Here is a 24,293-nt window from a genome sequence, read left to right on the forward strand (position 1 = left end):
AGCCGTTCTTCAGGCTGGGTCAGCCGTTCTTCAGGCTGGGTCAGCCGTTCTTCAGGCTGGGTCAGCTGTTCTTCAGGCTGGGTCAGCTGTTCTTCAGGCTGGGTCAGCCGTTCTTCAGGCTGGGTATTGCAGGACAATATCATCCATCAGTATTTCTTGTAATAAATAAAATTAAATGTCTGCTTTCTAATAAGTTTCAAAAATATTAATAGAGTTGTGCCTTGTAAACATTATGTCTTTCTTCCCCCCCCCCCCCCCCCCCCCCCCCCAAGGCTCAATGAACATAAAGACCAATGTGATGAGTACAGAGGGTAAGGCAGCTGATATTGGCTACATCAGTAGCCCCAACTTTCTACAGAAGTCTAACCGGGTCAAGGCTACAACTGCACATGTGCCTGTAGCCACTGAGAGTTTGAAGCCCTTGCAGTGTAAGTAGAGAAACATTGACAGAAACCTTGACTCTTGAAACATTGACAGAAACCTTGACTCTTGAAACATTGACAGAAACCTTGACTCTTGAAATATTGACAGAAACATTGACTGTTGAGACATTGACTGTTGAGACATTGACATTGATTGTTTAGAGACCACACAAGCAGATAATGAGCCCTGTTTGACAGCGATTGTACATTTGTTTGAATGGGAGAACAATTTGTGCATTGTTTTATAAGCACTTGATAGATCTTTCATGGTTAATTTGGAACTTGTTCTGGAAAATGTCTTGAATCTCATTGTCATTCAATGAAATGTTTTTAAAATCTGTATGACCCCTGTATGTCATTAAATGACATGTTCAAAAATTCTGTATGTCATTAAATGACATGTTCAAAAATTCTGTATGTCATTAAATGACATGTTCAAAAATTCTGTATGTCATTAAATGACATGTTCAAAAATTCTGTATGTCATTAAATGACATGTTCAAAAATTCTGTATGTCATTAAATGACATGTTCTAAAATTCTGTATGTCATTAAATGACATGTTCTAAAATTCTGTATGTCATTAAATGACATGTTCTAAAATTCTGTATGTCATTAAATGACATGTTCTAAAATTCTGTATGTCATTAAATGACATGTTCTAAAATTCTGTATGTCATTAAATGACATGTTCAAAAATTCTGTATGTCATTAAATGACATGTTCTAAAATTCTGTATGTCATTAAATGACATGTTCAAAAATTCTGTATGTCATTAAATGACATGTTCAAAAATTCTGTATGTCATTAAATGACATGTTCAAAAATTGTGGATGTCATTAAATGACATGTTCTAAAATTCTGTATGTCATTAAATGACATGTTCTAAAAATGCTTTCAGCCCCAAGGTCTCAAGTGACCATCAACTCCCCCATGGCCAGTCCAGCCTCCACACCTTCCCCCTCTCCTGGCCTCATTCATCAAGCTCAGAGTCCAGGTCAAGGCCATTACAGTAAGTCATCTAGGGGTGTCATCTAGGGGGTGTCATCTAGGGGGTGTCATCTAGGGGTGTCATCTAGGGGGTGTCATCTAGGGGGTGTCATCTAGGTGATGTCATTACAGTAAGTCATCTAGGTGATGTCATTACAGTAAGTCATCTAGGTGATGTCATTACAGTAAGTCATCTAGGTGATGTCATTACAGTAAGTCATCTAGGTGATGTCATTACAGTAAGTCATCTAGGTGATGTCATTACAGTAAGTCATCTAGGTGATGTCATTACAGTAAGTCATCTAGGTGATGTCATTACAGTAAGTCATCTAGGGGGTGTCATTACAGTAAGTCATCTAGGTGATGTCATTACAGTAAGTCATCTAGGTGATGTCATTACAGTAAGTCATCTAGGATTGTTATTACATTAGAGTAAGTCATCTAGGTGTTAGAGTGTTTCTCTGACAAACAGATCTTGTAAGCGGGGGATTTTAAAAAGTGTGTGACCTGGTATAAAGAGAATGTTCCATTGACAGGCCAGCAGCATGTATCCAGTCCCAGCCACCCTCGAGTGCCACCAGTATCAGATCTGCAACAGCATCACTACTCTCAACACCCACAGCAGCAGACCTTGAATGAGGAGACAAAAGGCTCCCCAGCACGGGGCAAAAAGCTGCCCAAAAAGGTGAAGACTGTAAATTAGATGATGTTTGCAGGTGCGCATGATGTCAGACTGTAAATTAGATGATGTTTGCAGGTGCGCATGATGTCAGACTGTAAATTAGATGATGTTTGCAGGTGTGCATGATGTCAGACTGTAAATTAGATGATGTTTGCAGGTGCGCATGATGTCAGACTGTAAATTAGATGATGTTTGCAGGTGCGCATGATGTCAGACTGTAAATTAGATGATGTTTGCAGGTGCGCATGATGTCAGACTGTAAATTAGATGATGTTTGCAGGTGCGCATGATGTCAGGCTGTAAATAAGATGTTTGCAGGTGTGCATGATGTCAGACTGTAAATTAGATGATGTTTGCAGGTGTGCATGATGTCAGGCTGTAAATTAGATGATGTGCATGATGTCAGACTGTAAATTAGATGATGTTTGCAGGTGCGCATGATGTCAGACTGTAAATTAGATGATGTGCATGATGTCAGACTGTAAATTAGATGATGTTTGCAGGTGCGCATGATGTCAGACTGTAAATTAGATGATGTTTGCAGGTGCGCATGATGTCAGACTGTAAATTAGATGATGTGCATGATGTCAGACTGTAAATTAGATTATGTTTGCAGGTGCGCATGATGTCAGACTGTAAATTAGATGATGTGCATGATGTCAGGCTGTAAATAAGATGATGTTTGCAGGTGCGCATGATGTCACCAGACTCTGGAAGTTCCTCCAGCCAACATGGACAACAGGACTACCAGCAGCAGTATGGAGGGGTCTCCAACACCATGGCCCAGGGATCACCCCAGCTCCACCCCACAGGGGGGTCACAGGATATCCTCTCACCCTCTGGCCAGGTACTGTCACATGACATGCGTGTCACATGACCAGATCATGGCATGTGTCATCATGTAGAATGTAGTGTAATGAGATGTCCAGAATGTAGCCTAACGATATGTACAGAATGTAGTGTAACAAGATGTACAGAATGTAGTGTAACAAGATGTACAGAATGTAGTGTAACGAGATGTACAGAATGTAGTGTAACAAGATGTACAGAATGTAGTGTAATGAGATGTACAGAATGTAAAGAGATGTACAGAATGTAGTGTAACGAGATGTACAGAATGTAAAGAGATGTACAGAATGTAGTGTAACAAGATGTACAGAATGTAGCGTAACAAGATGTACAGAATGTAGCCTAATGAGATATACAGAATGTAAAGAGATGTACTAACTTGCCTGTATCCCCAGCAGACCAAACACAAGCACAAGCCCCCACCACTGAACGTACCTCTACATGTCCAGGCTCCCAGTGCCACCAACTCTCCCACTGTTGCCTGCAGTCCCAGGAAAAGTATCATTAAAAAATCTAAGGAGGATGCCATGGACAGGTCAGTCAGCTGTTGCATTTGATAGGGTACAAGCATTGGAGGGATTGATAGGGTACAAGCATTGGAGGGATTGATAGGGTACAAGCATTGGAGGGATTGATAGGGTACACATATTGGAGGGATTGATAGGGTACACGCATTGTAGGGATTGATATGGTACAAGCATTGTAGGGATTGGTAGGGTACAAGCATTGTAGGGATTGGTAGGGTACAAGCATTGTAGGGATTGATAGGGTACATGCATTGTAGGGATTGATAGAGTACATGCATTGTAGGGATTGATAGGGTACAAGCATTGTAGGGATTGATAGGGTACAAGCGTTGTAGGGATTGATAGGGTACATGCATTGTAGGGATTGATAGGGTACATGCATTGTAGGGATTGATAGGGTACAAGCATTGTAGGGATTGATATGTACCATGATTAGACTGATTGATAGAGTACCATGCTTGTATTGATAGAGTACCATGCTTGTATCGATAGAGTACTGCTTGATGTGGACTTTAAGAAACACTTTGAGAGTCTGCCCAAGTTTGTTCCAGAAGAATCTGCTGCCACCACCCCCCTGCCTCAGTCCCCAAGGGGCATCATCACAGGCTACAAACAGAAAATTTCCAACTTAGGTAGGGACTACCATTTTACCTTCCTCTGATCACTCCTAGGTGATAGTGACCTACAATAGTTTTTTATCAGCGCTGCCAACGTGTTTCTGTGCTGCTTACTTGTATGGTGTTGTCAATAATTTTCTCATTTTACCACCAAATTTACAGTGTTGTGCTACAGTTCTAGATTTACCACCAAATTTACAGTGTTGTGCTACAGTTCTAGATTTACCACCAAATTTACAGTGTTGTGCTACAGTTCTAGATTTACCACCAAATTTACAGTGTTGTGCTACAGTTCTAGATTTACCACCAAATTTACAGTGTTGTGCTACAGTTCTAGATTTACCACCAAATTTACAGTGTTGTGCTACAGTTCTAGATTTACCACCAAATTTACAGTGTTGTGCTACAGTTCTAGATTTACCACCAAATTTACAGTGTTGTGCTACAGTTCTAGATTTACCACCAAATTTACAGTGTTGTGCTACAGTTCTAGATTTACCACCAAATTTACAGTGTTGTGCTACAGTTCTAGATTTTTACCACCAAATTTACAGTGTTGTGCTACAGTTCTAGATTTACCACCAAATTTACAGTGTTGTGCTACAGTTCTGATTTTACCACCAAATTTACAGTGTTGTGCTACAGTTCTAGATTTACCACCAAATTTACAGTGTTGTGCTACAGTTCTAGATTTACCACCAAATTTACAGAGTTGTGCTACAGTTCTAGATTTACCACCAAATTTACAGTGTTGTGCTACAGTTCTAGATTTACCACCAAATTTACAGTGTTGTGCTACAGTTCTAGATTTACCACCAAATTTACAGTGTTGTGCTACAGTTCTAGATTTACCACCAAATTTACAGTGTTGTGCTACAGTTCTAGATTTGCCTGCCATAAATGTTTCAAATATAGCTTCATTGAAATAAGAATTTATTTTCTGGTAGCTATTGTTTCCTGTTCCAGAAGTTTACCTTCAGCTCATTAAAGTTTCATCTGTCTCATTACCTTTAATTTAAATGTCTCCCAAAGCACTCCTTCCACTATGTCAACAGTAAATAAAGAAATATCTGCTCCGTGATAATCAATAATATAAAGTTAGATTTGTGTTTGATCTCTAATAAATGAGGTAACATTTTGCTGTTCCCCTCCAGCAAAAGGTGAAGACAGTGACCCCAGCAAGCAGTCCAGCGAGTCGGAAACACCTACACCCAAAACTCCCAAGAGTAGCCGACCAGATGACCGGCGCTTCTTTGGGGAAAATTTTAATCTGGACCTGGCTAATACAAATCCCAAAATTTTTGGTGAGTAACTAGGGTCAAGGGTCAAATTATCTTACAGTAGTTAGCCCATAGACTGGTGCGTGCAGGTAGTTGTTAGCCCATAGACTGGTGCGTGCAGGTAGTTGTTAGCCCATAGACTGGTGCGTGCAGCTTGTTGGTGCTGGGGTGAAAGGTCACACTGAAAATTGAACCTAACTTATATGTCTGTAGGCTTGTTTTGGTGACAAGACAAAATATCTCGAGACAAATCATCCCAGGACAAATGATCTCAGACAAAATATCCAGACAAAAGATCTCACGGACAAAATATCTCAGGACATAATATATCAGGACAAATGATACCATGGACAAATGATCTCAGACAAAATATCTCACGGCAAAATATTTATTTTATTTAGGAGCATTTTAGTCAATTTTTATTTTAAAATTAGGTGATTTTTATTTTGTATTTTTTATACAAATAGTACCATTAATTGTGAAATATACTAAATGAATGAGTAAAACTACATTTTTTAAAAAGATAGCATTTTAAATGAATTTTATAGGACGTGAAAATGCATAAAAAAGCTAAAATGACGTAAGCCTTAGTCACATTAATGTTCAAAACACATGAAATAGTTTTCAAAAATGTGATTAGGTCACCTGGATTGTAATAGAAAAACTATGATTTTAGTGCATCATCAACACAAATGTTGCTGGCTGTTGTCCAGTGTAAATCTGACATCTTAAAAGTGTGGATGCCTGTCAGCAATTTAACAAAAGAGGCCATAGCTGGGTAATAACCAGTAATACTGCTTTGTTGGCATGCACACTATGATTAACTTTGCTCCGCAATGACCATGAGATATTTTGTCTGAGATCATTTGTCATGGAACCCTTGTTTCTTTAGCTCGACTAGTCTAAAACCATTGTTGTCCAACAAAAACTAAACTATAACAAGAGAATCACACAAGATCTTGACCAGACATAGAGCTAGTAATGAAGAAATGTTTTGTTGCCAGAGTTTGAAGGTGATCCAAATTCTCCTCGCACACCAAAGACACCCAGTTCACCTGGGGCCTTCTCCAATAGACGAATGCTTGACCAGAGACGCCAGCTTGTCATGCAGCTTTTTCAGGAACATGGACTTTACCCTTCAAGTAACTTTTTTTAATTGAATTTTATGCTCTTTTACACTGTCTTTTCTTATTAAAACCTACTTGTCATTTGGCGTACAGTTTTAAAAACAATTTTCCCTGATCAGGTCAAGCAACGGTTGCATTCCAAAACAAATACCAAGAAATATTTCCCAATAAAAGCTGCCTGCAGCTGAAGATCAGGGAGGTGAGGCAGAAAATGATGGCCTTCCACCAGGTGAGTCCAGTGATAGTGTTTGAACTTGGACAGATTATTTATGGTGACCCTAGTTAAAGGGTTAATTTATGGTGACCCTAGTTAAAAGGTTAATTTATGGTGACCCTAGTTAAAAGGTTAATTTATGGTGACCCTAGTTAAAGGGTTAATTTATGGTGACCCTAGTTAAAAGGTTAATTTATGGTGACCCTAGTTAAAAGGTTAATTTATGGTGACCCTAGTTAAAGGGTTAATTTATGGTGACCCTAGTTAAAAGGTTAATTTATGGTGACACTAGTTGGGCTACAGGACATTACCCACCCACCCGGACATTTCACCCCTGCCAATTACACCCCACCCCAGCCACTAATATAGAAACCTGATTTTAACCCCCAACTCTATACCAATATATTACCTTAATCCTAACCTTAAGACAAAGACGAAAAACCTAAGAATCCACCCAAAAATAAAACCAAACCCAACTCTAGATATTGATTTAAGCCTAACCCTGATCCTAACCCTAGCGCTAATCTAGACCTAGACCTAAACCCTAGCTGAACCTTAAGCTATGACCGGGGGGGGGGGGTTGGTTTAAAGTCCTATTTCCCACTAGTTCAAGGGTTAATTAATGGTGACGCTAGTTGAACGGTTTACTGTACCCTCATGTCATACAAGTTAGCCATTACTGTACCCTCATGTCATACAAGTTAGCCATTACTGTACCCTCATGTCATACAAGTTAGCCATTACTGTACCCTCATGTCATACAAGTTAGCCATTACTGTACCCTCATGTCATACAAGTTAGCCATTACTGTACCCTCATGTCATACAAGTTAGCCATTAGTGTACCCTCATGTCATACAAGTTAGCAATTAGAGTATATGTCCACAGGGTACACCCAAAACACCAACGACGCCATCAGCTGCATCCTCCTCGTCATCATCATTGATGGAAGTGCCAGAGCCATCCAGATCTTCCCAAGCCTCCACACCTCTGTCTACCACCCCCTCGTCTCACTCCACTCTAGCGCCGTCTGCTGGCCAGACGGGCGCGACGCTGTCAGTCCCCAGCAGTAGCCAATCAACCGTGGAGGTTGGCCGGAGGACGTCCCCACTGGCCAGGTCACCCCTGGCCAAGTCACCACTCACCTTCAATAGTGTGCAGTAGCTCAGAGATTTTGTTTGAAGTTCTGGGTACTTTATCTTTGAAGGCAGGACTTGCTTTATGTTGATGTGTAAGTTAGCTGGCTTCATGAGTTGTTTTACCACACCTAATGGTTGCTGTTGTTCACCAAATGTGATTTTCTTTTTTCAACATTTTTGCCATATTTTTAGTTCTCCTTGTTTTATTAAATTTTTACATGTGAGGTCTATAAAAATGTCATGCAAATAAAATAGAATGTTTGATAATATAATGAATGGGTCGGTAAAAAATAGATAATAGTTGCGCAACTTGATCATTTGTATGGCTAGCTTCATTTGAATGGCTGAGTTTTTGTCTAAATGTGTTGAAATGGTGCATAATTAGTAGCTTCTAACAAGGTTATTCAAATGATTGACAAATAAAGACATGTATGGTGAGTTAGCAGGTTGTCACTAACACAGACAAACCCTGTAACACGACATGAACCCTGTAACACAGACATGAACCCTGTAACACAACAGACATGAACCCTGTAACACAGACATGAACCCTGTAACACAACATACATGAACCCTGTAACACAACAGACATGAACCCTGTAACACAAACATGAACCCTGTAACACAGACATGAACCCTGTAACACGACATGAACCCTGTAACACAGACATGAACCCTGTAACACAACAGACATGAACCCTGTAACACAGACATGAACCCTGTAACACAACATACATGAACCCTGTAACACAACATACATGAACCCTGTAACACAACAGACATGAACCCTGTAACACAACAGACATGAACCCTGTAACACCACAGACATGAACCCTGTAACACAAACATGAACCCTGTAACACAGACATGAACCCTGTAACACGACATGAACCCTGTAACACAAACATGAACCCTGTAACACGACATGAACCCTGTAACACGACATGAACCCTGTAACACAACAGACACGAACCCTGTAACACCACAGACATGAACCCTGTAACACAAACATGAACCCTGTAACACCACAGACACGAACCCTGTAACACAACAGACACAAACCCTGTAACACCACAGACACGAACCCTGTAACACAGACATGAACCCTGTAACACCACAGACACGAACCCTGTAACACAGACATGAACCCTGTAACACCACAGACACGAACCCTGTAACACCAGACACGAACCCTGTAACACCACAGACATGAACCCTGTAACACCACAGACACGAACCCTGTAACACCACAGACACGAACCCTGTAACACAGACATGAACCCTGTAACACCACAGACACGAACCCTGTAACACAACAGACACGAACCCTGTAACACAGACATGAACCCTGTAACACAGACAAACCCTGTAACACCACATACATGAACCCTGTAACACAAACCCTGTAACCAATGGAAAAATTGTAAACAAATATTGTTTATTTAGTCATAATAAGTTTGGTAGTAGCTTCTGTATCATCCATTGATTTGAATGTTTGAATTTGTCCATTATTTGTCTCCTTAGAAAAAATTATCTAAAGGGAATAATTTGAATGATTTGTTTGATATGAGCCAGTCACTGTACAATCATGGCCCCATGAAGTGTGGGTCAGCTAAAGATCTACACCATTCAGGTCAATTTCAGCACAATGGCGTTAAAGTTGAGACCTAGCCCCATGAAGTGTGGGTCAGGTGAATGTGTAGACTATTGTTGACTCTGTACAAATCCTTGTCTTTCCTGTACATGCAGGTCACGTCTGTTTTACTTAGATCACTGTGTCACTCTCCACGTCTTTACTTTTGGACACAAGGGGTATATCCTTTGGAGGGAATCTCTTTATTACAATTCAGACGAGAAATAACACAATGTTGAGAAATGCTTTTGGAAATGTAGGCATGTCATTTTTTTTTCTCAGCTTGGAATTCATTTGCAATGTGCTGTAATATTTGTATCTGACAGAAAAGTGGGTGTGATTATGTAAATTGAGTGAAAACTAGCCCCGCCTTGTCTAATTTGAACACCCTAGTTCCTTGTGTCTACACCCCTCTCTTTAGTTGTTAATCAAACTATATTGTGATAAAAATACCCCAAATTTTCTTCTATATGTAAATATAATATATATATATATAAATACAATTATATCAGATGTTAAAATATTTATTGTAAATAAATTGTTTTTGTCCATGCTTTAGGATACTGGCATTATTTTCTAATGATTGTAACCTGCATTCAACTACAGCAGTTTTAAATCTAATGATTGTAACCTGCATTAAACTACAGCAGTTTGAAATCTAATGATTGTAACCTGCATTAAACTACAGCAGTTTGAAATCTGCGCGCAGGACTAAAACATGATGTACTTTTAAGTTTTCTTTTAGCATTGTTTTGTAGGAACTTGTTATCGCACTTACTGTTGTATTTTTCCATATGAACAAGTGAAATTTTTAGTATTGCTTGCAATTTGAAATGGAATGTCAATGTTTGGCAGGAACTGTCAAAGGGCTGTCTGCATAAGTTTATATTTGTCAAGAGCTTCTCAAATCCTGTTTGCACCATAATTGTAGCAACATTTTGAACTGACATGTTTTCACTTTTTTGTGATATGTTTTGTAGAGCACCTGTTAACTCTTATAATAAGACTGCATTTTGTATCACCACATTGCCCTCATGTTTCACTCAATCATCTTGTCACCCCCCCCCCCCCCCCCTCCTATGCTTCACTCAATCTTGTCATCCCCCTCCCCCCTCCTCCTATGTTTCACTCAATCATTCTGTCATCTCCCCCCTCCTCCTATGCTTCACTCAATCATTCTGTCATCCCCCCCCCCCCTCCTCCTATGCTTCACTCAATCATTCTGTCATCCCCCCCTCCTCCTATGCTTCACTCAATCATTCTGTCATCCCCCCCCTCCTCCTATGCTTCACTCAATCATTCTGTCATCCCCCCCCCTCCTCCTATGCTTCACTCAATCATTCTGTCATCCCCCCCCCCCTCCTCCTATGCTTCACTCAATCATTCTGTCATCCCCCCCCTCCTCCTATGCTTCACTCAATCATTCTGTCATCCCCCCCCCCTCCTCCTATGCTTCACTCAATCATTCTGTCATCCCCCCCCCCCTCCTCCTATGCTTCACTCAATCATTCTGTCATCCCCCCCCCCTCCTCCTATGCTTCACTCAATCATTCTGTCCCCCCACTCCTCTTATGCTCCGCTCAATCACCTCTACACCCCTCCACCCACCCCCCACTTACACATTCTCACCCATCTTTTTTCTTCTTCCCCCCCCCCCCCCCCCGCCTCCATGCTTCACTTCATTATCATCTGGCTCTGGTTGTGAATATCTCAAGATATCCTACATTGCAGCTACTGTTTCGATGTTTTAGAAGTATTTCAACGATTTTTAACATTTTGAAGAAAAGCCAAGATTTGAAATGTTTGTCATAAGAACTGGATATCTGTTCCCTGTCCTCATCAGTGCTTGCAGTGTCTTGTCTACACAGACTTTCTAACAGGAACACTGTCCTGATGTATAGGTTTTATTGTACCGTCTACACATCTTACACAATGCACCCTTCAGGTTTGATAAAGGGGAACCAGTCACTTTGTGCTGCTCCCCCTGGGAATTTGTGCCCCTTTAGATCTGTGGACTTTTTAAAGAAAAAGAAGTAATAGGTGTAAGTTTAACCTCCTCCCCTTAACTGATCTTCATTAGAAGAAATTCCTATTATTGTCTATGCAACTCACAGGATGCTAGACCCATTTCTGTGAGTTGTTGGTTCTAGAGAGTTGAAAGGTTAGCCACAAGCACTGATCCTGTTTGCCTTGCCCTAGTGTTATCTCACATGGCGTCTGCCAGAAATGTCACATTTTTAAACTTTTACTGTAGACCGCCAGACTCATGTGTGAGGACAACTTGATCCACCTGCTTCAAATACTTCACTCCTCAACTACCATATATAGGCGGCTTGGTTTTTTTTATTTCTACAAGAACAAAATCTTCATTGAATCTTAAATCTCAATTAATAAAAAACTCCCCCTCCCCTGATAGCAAGCCTCCCCTGACAGCAAGCTCCCCCTCCCCTGACAGCAAGCCCCCCTCTCCCCTGACCGCCAGCCTCCACTTGAAAATGTGCTATTTCTGCAAGCTACCTGTTGCAAGTGTCGACACAACGATACAGATTTCTTATTTTTCTACATTTCTCTTCAAATCAGATTTGAACACTTGAATTTACAGATTTTTTTTTAGTTTTGTCCAAATCTATTTTTCCACAATGTACCTTAGAAAGTAAGAAATATTTTGTGTGTGGTTGAACAGAACTTTCAGGAATTTGTGTGTCAGCCTTATCATATGGATGCAATAGACGATTTTAATGTCTTTCAAGCTAGGTCCAATGGTGTGTACAAAATCTATGCTGTTATATGTGGTATGTTGCTTACATCCTGGGGTGTATGTTGGTAGGTCTAACATAAACATGCTGTTTCTGTCACCGGATGCCATAGTTTGTCTCAACAAGGGAGGTAACTTTAAATACAATTTTCTAACCTGTGAAAAATGTTTGAATATTTTTCTACCCTGGCAAAAGTTCTAAAAGAGTTGGTCAAATGTTCCTTGAGCAGGGGGACCTCATCCCCATGTTTAAACTAGGTCAGCTAGCTATGGCTGTGTGTGTGGATAGTCAGCTAGCTATGGCTGTGTGTGTGGATAGTCAGCTAGCTATGGCTGTATGTGTGGATAGTCAGCTAGCTATGGCTGTATGTGTGGATAGTCAGCTAGCTATGGCTGTATGTGTGGATAGTCAGCTAGCTATGGCTGTGTGTTTCTCTCAAGACTAGCTGTTATTTCAAATACACCAAGTTGTTGTATGCCTGAATGAGTTGACATGACAGCCAGACATAAATACAACACTAGTTCCTTTTTGTTGGGCTCAAGTTGACAGGTCTAGATTTTAACTTTTCAAGTAAGTCTTAATGATTTATAAGAAATGTTCATGCTAATAGAATTTTTTTTCTTCTCCTCATAGTGAAAATTTAGGTAATTTTTAATTAAAAAAAAAAGACATTAATGATGTATCTCTCTAGCACGCTTTAGGCAACACACACACATTTGTAGCTGACTGGGCTGCATGTGATTTTCTGACCAAAATGTTGAATTTTTGTCTTGTACTTGACATTGTTGTTATACATGAAATCAATTAAAGAAATCATTTCTCTATCTACCATTTGTTTTAATTTTTTTTTTGGCTCTTCTTACCACCCTCCTCCCCTCTTTTAGTCACCTACACCCCCCCCCCCCCCCTCTCCATACACACACCACATTGCATTTTGAAATTGATTTCTTGCAATTAATTAATTGAAATATGTGAAACAACCTACAAAAATGCTTTAAAATATACCCAAGTGTGGCCTTACATCTGAAAACCTCCCACATTTCCAGGAGTGAGTTTTAGTTAGAATGGATGACACCCCTCCTCACACACTTTAGACACCCCCTCCTCACACACTTTAAACCTAAATTTTAACTTTTTTTAACACAAAATGGTCCTGTTTAGAATTGGTGTCACCTCATTCTCCATATTATTTTACTATTTTTATTCTAAAGAAACCTTGTTAGTAAATCTGGTATCACTCCCTAAATGGTGTCACTCAGTGAAGACCGCACACCCGCCTTGTGTGACGCCACTTCCAAAAAGTACCATAAAAATGTGGACATTAAAATTGGAAAATACAAGGCAAAACCATTAATTGTAAGCATGAAATCCATTGGCCAAATATTTTCCAATGAAAATACGGAAGTTTTTAGATCTAAGGACGCTTCCGTTTAAACTTGTTTTGCCTGGACTCCTAGATCTAGATTCTAAATCTAGATCTAGATGTATTATTAATGTGAAGTTTAGAGTGCAATGGCAGGGCAGGTTTTAAATGTGGGAATAGGATTGTTTATAATTGCATTTATTTGGGTATTAGCTCTCTTAATATGTATTGCCTTTTCTAGATCACCAACGAAAACCGCGTAAGTAACTTAGTACATTAGTACTAAATCTAGATCTAGAATCTAGATCTAGATCTAGATCTAGATCTAGAAATTCTACTTTCTAGACTAGAATCTACTAGATCTAGATCTAGTAAATCTACTACAGTACTCACTAGTCTAGTACTAGACTAAGAGTAGATAGATCTAGATTCTAACTACTACAGTTGAGGGTAAAAATTTAGAGAAAACCCTTGATATTTCATAGTATCCGCCGCCAACCAATCAAACGCGCGCTTTCAACGCGTTTTGGTTGGCGGCTGACGTCACGATGACGTCACGCGACCCGTAAACACGGCGTTTTTGGAGCTAAAAAGGGCCGAAAAAGCCATTTTTTCTACGTGTAGTTCGGATTTTTTTACGTTTTTTAAAATGGGCCCGAAAATGACCCTTTTTAGAAATGGACATAGCCATTTTTTCGAAGAATTAATTCAAAAAAGGGCTGTTTTGAGTTATGTTTCGATGTAAACAAAGGCCCATGTCAACACGTGTCAAACCACGTGAAGGCACCCGATCGACGATTTCGGTCACGCATGAGTGGTTTTCGTACGTTCTCGTGAACTAAATACCAGTTTCTTGACAACAAATTGGAAAACGACAATTTCGTGAAAATAACGGCCCTAGAGGAATGGCTTTTGAAGATTATTAAATAAAAATCGATGTATTGGCTACATGTGTTGATTCTAAAGTTGTCTATAATTGACTAGTAGGGCATGCTGAAACAACGGCCTTAGGGCGCCGTGTAGTGTGTAGTTTCGCTAAATGTAAATTAATCAGCCCGGCCGCAGATCGACCGCAAACTGTTAAATTGGTTGAATGTGAAAAGCATACTACTTACAAATTACTTTTGAATATTCACATCACACAAAATAATCGCAAAGAAAGCACAAAATAAAATCCGTTAGAAAAGCATCACCAGGAAATTTGAAAACCACAGTATGTCAACCTTAACCAGCCATCTTTGGCTCGATCTAGAGGTCATTCTTTAGCCTACACGGCCTACACATGTGCCTTGCCAATAAATTTAGTTTCTGATGGTACACGACATTAGATCAATATATTAATTAACAAACTAACTGAATTCCAACATACTATCACTCTAATCCTAAAATGAAACAGAATTTGAAGCACAATGATCTAACGAATAAATCCCACTCTAAGTAAGTGTCGCAGCTCTAATCCTGGATACAACCGTAGTGTGTAGTCGTGTTGTGAGTAAACTTGCACGAGATAAAACACCGACCTAGACCTTCCTGATGTTGTGTATGGCCTCAAAGTGAAATGCTGGGAGTAGGGGAGGGGAATTTAACAGCAGAATATTTTTTTTCAGTAGTTACGTCACCAGTAGTTCACGCATCCTAACGGGGTTGAAAGTGTAACTTTATATTCAACTAGGCAAAAGGTGGAGGGTGGTGTCTTTCTAGTCGAAGAATACGGGGAAGCCGGCATTTGAAGCCGGCATTTCATTATTGTCATTGCTATTGAGTACAACCCTTTATTCTAGTTAAATGCATGACTAGGCTACTCATTACAAAATCTAAAAAATGTCGTTGTGCTGCCATGCAAAAGTAGCCTAATATTTCTACTGAATGGGGTAGGTATTTGACTTTGTTTATTTAAATGCAGATACCATTAGCCTAAACATATTTGGATGCACATTTCAGTTATATCGTAAGGATTAATTTTATAATACAATGCATATATTCTGACAGTCCTTCAAGTATTAGTAGTTATTGCCTATTGGACTATTCATAACTTGTATTTCAAAGATTTATCCCAATAGTTTACTGTTAATAATGTAAACTGAGCTTGACGAGACTCCCATCGCCAAGCAATCGTATGATGATAGACCCAGCAAGCATCACTCGTTATATTCGACAACATGGCTATACCAGTCCTTGATTTTCATTACTGCCTTGAAACGCCTAGTTCTTGGTTTAAAAAAAAAACCTCCCCCCCCCCCCCCCCCCCCACCCCTTCCCGCTTGCGCCGACGTCATCATAGGCCAATACCACGATGCATTTTTTTTCACCGAGTATAACACACACTCCTCTCCCCCTCACAGCAAGCGCCAACAACGGTCACCCAAGGCCCAAGGCCAATAACACGCACCACGGTGGATTTTTTTTTCAATGAGTATATTATACCCTACCCACCCGCCGCCTTACAGCATACCGCTAGTCTTTACAAACGGGGTTAAAAGTTTAACTTTGAGTTCAATAAGGGGAGAGGATGGTATTGAAACAACGATGTTCTTTAATATGTTTAATAGTACAAATACATAGTAAAAAAATATACTTACCTACTTCTATAGCATCATACATAATTTTATAATTAGCAAATTAATTAATTAATTAATTAAATATATCTAATGATAATGAAGGGAGATAGTTTATTTTGGTTAAGGCACGACACACAACACTATGCGTGCGTGGTATGTGGCCTGACCGACCGAAAGGAGATTGTTTATATTATTGTTTTGAGTTTATATTTAACTCAATGCAACGAGCCCGCCGGTTGGTTGAGGCCACGCCGGGGGGACGATCTGTCCGGGATTCAAAGGGTCGATTCTAAATATCATCCCAGTTGAGTACTACTACTAGATCTACTATTAGAGTCTAGAGATCTAGAATCCAACTTTTTCTAACTAAAGTTTACTAAAACTAAAGTATCTAGATCTAGAATCTAACTAATCTAGATTTAGAGTCTACTCTTAGTGTTAGATCTACTGAATTCTGAACTGTAACTGCTACACTCAACAACACTCAGCCTGACTCAGCTACTAGATTTAACTAGATCTAAGATCTAGATCTAAGTAGTACTAGTACTATTAACCTAATAAGTTAATGAACTTAATAATCTAGAGTAGATCTAGATCCTAAAGTTTAAAGTAAAGTCAAATGGAGGCAACCAAGTTGACGAGAATCCTTCCAACATGTTGTTGACATGGAATAAAAACGTGCTTTTTTTAGATTTAGCAAACAAAGCGACCGTACAAATAATAAAAATAAAGACTTAGGCCTAAGGCCTAAAATAATACTAAAATTAATTCAGAAATCAAATAAAATAGGCCTAGTATAGACCTAGGCTTATTTAGAATCAATTCAATGCTATAAAAAATAAAAGTTGCAAATCCAGAGAACTTGAAAATAATTTGTTGAGTTCAAGGCTACATTAAAAAAAACCCATTTCTATTTATTTTTATCAAGCCTAAGTTATAACTGGATGTTTCATTTTCGTAAGACAAATATTGATTGGCTGTACTGTACAGGAACTCAGTGATCGATACTAAATCTAGATCTATTTGTTTACAAAACTTTGCAAATAAAGATTTTAAATAACAATGCAAATTTAAACCCCATGACCTAGTTTTCCTTTTTTTTTGCTTACAATGTGTACAAAAAAATTCATGGCAGCCTATCGAATAGCAGGATGCCATTGTTTATGTCGCCATTACACATGAAAACCAAATTGTTTTTGCTTTTTTTTTTTAATTTTTATTTAATCTAACTAGAATTAGAATCTTTAGGCTTAAGTACTAAACTAAAGGGTAATATATTATTTTAGGTAGGCTACGTAAAATCAACCAAGGCAAGTTATGTGAAAAAAAAGTGAATCAATAATTAAATATTAGCATTTATTTCACATTTTCAGGAGGATTTATGTTTTGAAATTTACAAAAATGTTTCTAAGTTTCATTCATGTAGATTCTACCTGTTTTTAAACAGTCGTATTAGTCCTAACACTTTTCAGTTATAAATAAAGCCTACCGAAGTTTTCATCAGGTGCGACCAAGCTCATTTGCTTACTTTATTTGTAGGCATTATGTTGAAAATCTCTAGAAAAAACTAGATCTATCTAGCTAGCACACTAGTTAAACAAGTCGATTTTGCAAATATTAACTTTCTGTGCAAAGTCATTATAACTGGAAAAAAATTCCAAAGTCAGGTTCAGCTAATGAAGAAAAAACTATTAGGCCTGACCTGATTTCAAGGGTGGATTTCTCGATTATTTTAAATAAAACTTGATAGGCGTATTAAAATATCTTAGAAATGAATTTAGATAGCTAAAATTTAACACAATCAATATAAAAAAAAATTAATGTATAGTATTGTATAAGACTTGGATTGGCAGATAGTAGTGGTAGTAAAAAAAAATCAAACTATATTTTAGTGTTTTATGGCAATAATTGTACATAATTAACATCATGTTAATAACATGCCATGCTTTTTAAATTGACAGAGGTATACCATGTTACAAAAAATGCGATTTTAACTAATAATTTATATTCTTTTTTTTATGACATGACATAACTAACAAATCTAGCCAAATAATTGGATTTTGGCGTGACACGCATGTTCCAGCACTTTGTTTTCGGCAAAAAGATTATAATAAAATGGCATTATCGGGGGGGGGGGGGTGTCATACTTCTAGCATAGTGACCACACTTACGGACCTGAGAATTATTCACAGATGTTGTCATGTATATAAAGCTAAGACTCTGAACCGTTGCTTAATCATATGCTGGTTAACATTAGAAGCGTAGTTTAGAAGCTACTTTCACCAAAGCGCTGCTTGCGAGATAAAGAAATTAGGTCTAAAGTACACCTTACTATTCTTGATTAACAGACTAAATTAGAAACAGGTAATTCCGATTACTAAAATTAACGATGGCTTCAAAATCATTGGTTTTATCCCTCTACCCCTTAATGAAAATGAAACCGCGCCACCATCTTAGTAAATCACTTCGAGAGCGTGCGCAGTGAGATAAAATAAACAAACAAACCCAGAAGCTGTGAACCCAATGGCCTATTAACAGCCATCCTGTTTTTTGGTTTATTGGTATAATTTTAGAGATTCAGAGGAAACCACTCATCTAATTTACAGATGGCCACTGTTTATATAGCAAATCTTGCTCACAAACACTGCTGTTTAAAATTAATTTCTAGCCTATATTGTGATTTTGGTTTATTATTCAGTCATGTATTATATTTGACACAAATATATCACAGTATACTTTTACACACCTAAAACAATAGATTATCAAAGTAAGTAAGTACTGAACTACTAATAAAAAAGTTTAGAGTAGTAGATCTAGTAGTAGTAGTACAGCTACTCAGTACCACAGTAGAATGTAGATGAACTTCTCTGGCCCAGCAAAAGATGAGCACACATGTAAAAATATGCTTTAGGCTTTTTTTTTATATTCTCATATATTTAGGCCTAGACGATGAACATAAGTTGATTTTATATCAGTCGAAAAATTTAAAAAAACCTAGTAGCTGCTAGGTAAAAGCTTCTTCTCCCATCGCTGTCTGGCCGGCAGAATATGCTTAACCCAATGACCTAAATAGCTGTGCACTGGACTCAAATTATTCTTTTATACGTGCACAATGAGATCATATTTATCTTTTTAACTTTTAACCTTAATCTTCTGACAAAACTATCTGAACCGTGTGCTCGAGCAGTTTCAGTTTAGACAGGTTGTCTGGGGTTCAGGGTTAATGGTATTGTTACGATTTATTGTATATCTGGCAAAGTTCTATTCTATGAGTATAGAATATTGCCTTACCTAAATCATCACAAAAGGCAGATAACTCCTTGTGAGGACTAATTAAAGAAAATCAGAATTCATTTGGTGGAATAACCAACTAATCCAAGAAATTAAAAGTAATCAACTCATCTGTTACATCCCATATGTTATAAAAATAAAAAGTGTAGTGGGATTTATTTTCAATTTGTTTAGTTTACTATTTAGAAGCACACCCAAAAAAATCAGTAATTATTGAGTCAAGTACAGTATTTTCTAAGCATACCTATGGGGTTAAAACTTAAGCTGTAGATATGATGCAACTGAAAAAATCCCCCCCCCCTCCCCCCATCATCACAGGATCAAGTGATATAAATGCCCCCCCCCCTCCCCCATCATCACAGGATCAAGTGATATAAATGCCCCCCCCCCTCCCCCATCATCACAGGATCAAGTGATATAAATGCCCCCCCCCCTCCCCCATCATCACAGGATCAAGTGATATAAATGCCCCCCCCCCCTCCCCCATCATCACAGGATCAAGTGATATAAATGCCCCCCCCCCCTCCCCCATTATCACAGGATCAAGTGATATAAATGCCCCCCCCCCCCTCCCCCATTATCACAGGATCAAGTGATATAAATGCCCCCCCCCTCCCCCATTATCACAGGATCAAGTGATATAAATGCCCCCCCCCCCCCCCTCCCCCATTATCACAGGATCAAGTGATATAAATGCCCCCCCCCCCCTCCCCCATTATCACAGGATCAAGTGATATAAATGCCCCCCCCCTCCCCCATTATCACAGGATCAAGTGATATAAATGCCCCCCCCCCCTCCCCCATTATCACAGGATCAAGTGATATAAATGCCCCCCCCCCTCCCCCATTATCACAGGATCAAGTGATATAAATGCCCCCCCCCCCCTCCCCCCATCATCACAGGATCAAGTGATATAAATGCCCCAGTCTGCAGTAATGACCCAATGATGTCTGTGTCGCAGATAATACTTGATGTGGTATTGTCAGATTTAAAGGTTGTTTTTTACTTCACATTTTGACACAATTGTAACCCAGCTTATTTCATCAAATTCTATTTTTAGCTCACTGGGCCCCCTTGCCATTTTGGTAGCCATCATCCTGACGATCATTTTGGTTTTCATACCAAGAGAGCTTCAAACACCATCAGCAGAGGAACAGTATGTGGTAGGCAAGACTTTATTGATGTTTAGGGGCAGTATGAATGTGGTAGGCAAGATTTGATTGATGTTTAGGGGCATTATGTGGTAGGCAAGATTTGATTGATGTTTAGGGGCATTATGTGGTAGGCAAGATTTGATTGATGTTTAGGGGCATTATGTGGTAGGCAAGATTTTATTGATGTTTAGGGGCATTATGTGGTAGGCAAGATTTTATTGATGTTTAGGGGCATTAAGTGGTAGGCAAGACTTTATTGAAGTTTAGGGGCATTATGTGGTAGGCAAGATTTTATTGATGTTTAGGGGCAGTATGTGGTAGGCAAGATTTTTTTGATATTTAGGGGCAGTATGTGGTAGGCAAGATTTTATTGATGTTTATGGGCAGTATGTGGTAGGCAAGATTTGATTGATTTTTAGGGCAGTATGTGGTAGGCAAGATTTGATTAATTTTTAGGGCAGTATGTGGTAGGCAAGATTTTATTGATGTTTAGGGCAGTATGTGGTAGGCAAGACTTTATTGATGTTTAGGGCAGTATGTGGTAGGCAAGATTTTATTGATGTTTAGGGCAGTATGTGGTAGGCAAGACTTTATTGATGTTTAGGGCAGTATGTGGTAGGCAAGATTTGATTGATTTTTAGGGCATTATGTGGTAGGCAAGATTTTATTGATGTTTAGGGCAGTATGTGGTAGGCAAAATTTTATTGATGTTTAGGGCAGTATGTGGTAGGCAAAATTTTATTGATGTTTAGGGGCATTATGTGGTAGGCAAGATTTGATTGATTTTTAGGGCAGTATGTGGTAGGCAAGATTTTATTGATGTTTAGGGGCATTATGTGGTAGGCAAGATTTTATTGATGTTTAGGGGCAGTATGTGGTAGGCAAGATTTTATTGATGTTTAGGGGAAGTATGAAAGTGGTAGGCAAGATATGATTGATGTTTAGGGGTATTATGAAAGTGGTAGGCAAGATATGATTGATGTTTAGGGGCAGTATGTGGTAGGCAAGATTTTATTGATGTTTAGGGGCATTATGTGGTAGGCAAGATTTTATTGATGTTTAGGGCAGTATGTGGTAGGCAAGATTTGATTGATGTTTAGGGGCATTATGTGGTAGGCAAGATTTTATTGATGTTTAGGGGCATTAAGTGGTAGGCAAGATTTTATTGATGTTTAGGGGCATTATGTGGTAGGAAAGATTTTATTGATGTTTAGGGGCAGTATTATTTAACATGGCCAGCCTCTCAATGGTACTTCCACCAAAAATTGAAGAACAAATTTTGGTTTTCATTGAGTTGGAAATCATTGTTTTTTCAAGTGTTGCTCAGTTTAAAAAAAAGATAAACCAAGATTGATCTCCCCTAAACTTTCTCAAATATTCTAATATAACACTACGGGGGATGGCAACTCGGGACCTAGACAATATTTGTAATCCATTTTTAATTACTTAAACTTTTTATAAATGAATAGAATCTTGTAAAAATAATAATTGCTCACCAAGTGAACGCCAAATAAAATGTGCATAATAGTGTGGGATATTATTAGTACTTTATAAATTCACATGTGTTTTTTTTTTTGAGAAATCTGAAATAGCGTAAATTACTACTTCTGGTCAACGGAAGTTAGTCAAAATTGATAGAAGGATGAGAATTAGAACTTTTAATTACATGTAGAATTTCATTTATCTATCTGAAATAGTACTCAAGTTATAGGCTTTTGAAAAATTCAAAGTAGAAAAAGTTCCACTTTCGGTTATCGGAAATTGCTCAAAAGCTGATACGGATCTACGGTTTTAATATAATTTGAAATTTCATCAACCTAGCTGTAACGGTACTCTAGTTATCGTGTTTATAGACACACATATACACACACAGACATACGAACAAGATTGCAAAACTATGTTTTCTGAATCAGGGAGCCCTAAAACGTCGAGATTTGCAAAAATCACTATTTATTCTTTTTTGCACAATTACAAGACTTTCTCTATTCTTCGTATATACGAGAAAGTAAAAATACTGTTTTTGTCTTCCATAGATTTACGACTACAGTGTAGTGTACCGGTCTAGCCTGATCTCTGTTAAAAAAAAATACTGTTTTTGTCTTCCATAGATTTATGACTACAGTGTAGTGTACCGGTCTAGCCTGATCTCTGTTAAAAAAACAACTAAAATGCTGTTTTTGTCTTCCATAGATTTATGACTACAGTGTTGTGTACCGGTCTAGCCTGATCTCTGTTAAAAAAACAACTAAAATGCTGTTTTTGTCTTCCATAGATTTATGACTACAGTGTTGTGTACCGGTCTAGCCTGATCTCTGTTTTTAAAAAAATGCTGTTTTTGTCTTCCATAGATTTATGACTACAGTGTTGTGTACCGGTCTAGCCTGATCTCTGTTTTTAAAAAAATGCTGTTTTTGTCTTCCATAGATTTATGACTACACTGTTGTGTACCGGTCTAGCCTGATCTCTGTTTAAAAAAAAATGCTGTTTTTGTCTTCCATAGATTTATGACTACAGTGTTGTGTACCGGTCTAGCCTGATCTCTGTTAAAAAAACAACTAAAATGCTGTTTTTGTCTTCCATAGATTTATGACTACAGTGTTGTGTACCGGTCTAGCCTGATTGCTGTTTAAAAAAATGTTGTTTTTGTCTTCCATAGATTTACGACTACAGTGTTGTGTACCGGTCTAGCCTGATCTCTGTTAAAAAAAAATACTGTTTTTGTCTTCCATAGATTTATGACTACAGTGTTGTGTACCGGTCTAGCCTGATTGCTGTTTAAAAAAATGTTGTTTTTGTCTTCCATAGATTTACGACTACACTGTTGTGTACCGGTCTAGCCTGATTGCTGTGATGGCTCTGTTTGTGCTGGTGGGTCTGGTGCTCTACTTCACAAATCATGTCCTGCAGCCCATCCAGGCCAAACCCCTGAGGAAGTTCCTAAGGTAGCTACACCAAACTACACTCAACTAGTGCTGGTCTATTTGGATGAGGTGCTTAGATTTCCTACTGCTAGGAAATGTGTTTTGTACTGCTACCAGTGACAACAAATCTGCATCACTCTACCTGCATAGTTGCTAATCAAAAAACAGAATTACTTCCCTTGAGGTTGTGTGTGTGCAAATTGTTATTGGTATTTGCATTGGATGATCAGGCTTTGTATTTAAAAGATGTATTATATTAAAATGTATACTTATGTCATGATAAAAAAATGTAAGTAAAAAAAAAGCCTGTAATACTGAACTGGCCTTAGGCTGATCATGTTTTAATTCTAGCTCTAGTTGATGACTGTACATTCTCTTATTGTTTTAAATAATTTCTCTAAGATAGTTTGTAATTTTTTTTATTTTTTTTTTGTTTAAATAATAGCTTGATCCCCATATTTCCACTAATGGCTGAGGCTTGTCATGGGATTGTCATGGGATTGTCATGGGATTGTCTATTAAAAACGTCATTTAACGGGGGGGGGGGCTCTAACATGTTTTGTACTATTTTAAGAACATTTTGGTTGTATCAGATGTTAATCTAATTTCTATTGTGGGGGGGGGGGGGGGGAGAACTGGAACTTAGTGATGTTCTTTTTTATCTGTGGCCAGACCAGAGAGGAGGGGGGGGGGGGGGGGGGCCAAATTCAGCTGAAATTTTGCTGGGTAATTATGTTAACCAGTCTTCCATTAAGTGATAGGAACTGTACA

General features: G+C 38.5%; 2 protein-coding genes across 8 annotated transcripts in view; both read left to right on the forward strand.

Moving 5' to 3' along the window:
- Positions 1-8,353, forward strand: part of LOC131946876 (protein capicua homolog) — a 58,556-nt gene extending 50,203 nt beyond the window's left edge. For 6 of the 7 annotated variants that reach the window (XM_059307862.1, XM_059307871.1, XM_059307888.1 and 3 more), the window contains exons 25-34: positions 273-428; positions 1,323-1,433; positions 1,948-2,096; positions 2,782-2,940; positions 3,338-3,477; positions 3,962-4,101; positions 5,241-5,390; positions 6,371-6,508; positions 6,613-6,722; positions 7,595-8,353. In XM_059307862.1, the coding sequence (XP_059163845.1) occupies positions 273-428; positions 1,323-1,433; positions 1,948-2,096; positions 2,782-2,940; positions 3,338-3,477; positions 3,962-4,101; positions 5,241-5,390; positions 6,371-6,508; positions 6,613-6,722; positions 7,595-7,870 (1,529 nt within the window). In that variant the 3' untranslated portion in view covers positions 7,871-8,353. The remainder of the gene's footprint in view (positions 1-272; positions 429-1,322; positions 1,434-1,947; positions 2,097-2,781; positions 2,941-3,337; positions 3,478-3,961; positions 4,102-5,240; positions 5,391-6,370; positions 6,509-6,612; positions 6,723-7,594) is intronic. The other variant, XM_059307880.1, reaches the window with a different exon arrangement.
- Positions 8,354-13,700: 5,347 nt separating this feature from the next.
- Positions 13,701-24,018, forward strand: LOC131947061 (transmembrane protein 218). Its single transcript, XM_059308146.1, has 3 exons — positions 13,701-13,856; positions 20,508-20,610; positions 23,407-24,018. Exons 1-3 carry the CDS (start codon positions 13,747-13,749, stop codon positions 23,545-23,547), a joined length of 354 nt encoding a protein of 117 aa, XP_059164129.1. The 5' UTR covers positions 13,701-13,746; the 3' UTR covers positions 23,548-24,018.
- The last annotated feature ends 275 nt before the right edge of the window (positions 24,019-24,293 follow it).

The sequence above is a fragment of the Physella acuta genome, unplaced genomic scaffold (genome assembly GCF_028476545.2).
Source record: "Physella acuta isolate Inbredline_101_S28 unplaced genomic scaffold, ASM2847654v3 ptg000054l, whole genome shotgun sequence".
NCBI classification, from domain to species: Eukaryota; Metazoa; Mollusca; class Gastropoda; family Physidae; genus Physella; species Physella acuta.

Excerpts from the sequence above, each read along its gene's own strand:
- LOC131947061 (XM_059308146.1), top strand. The coding sequence starts at position 13,747 with ATGGCAGGGCAGGTTTTAAATGTGGGAATAGGATTGTTTATAATTGCA. Across the intron at positions 13,857-20,507 it reads AGATCACCAACGAAAACCGC|CTCACTGGGCCCCCTTGCCA; the intron begins GTAAGTAACTTA and ends TTCTATTTTTAG. Across the intron at positions 20,611-23,406 it reads CAGCAGAGGAACAGTATGTG|ATTTACGACTACACTGTTGT; the intron begins GTAGGCAAGACT and ends TGTCTTCCATAG.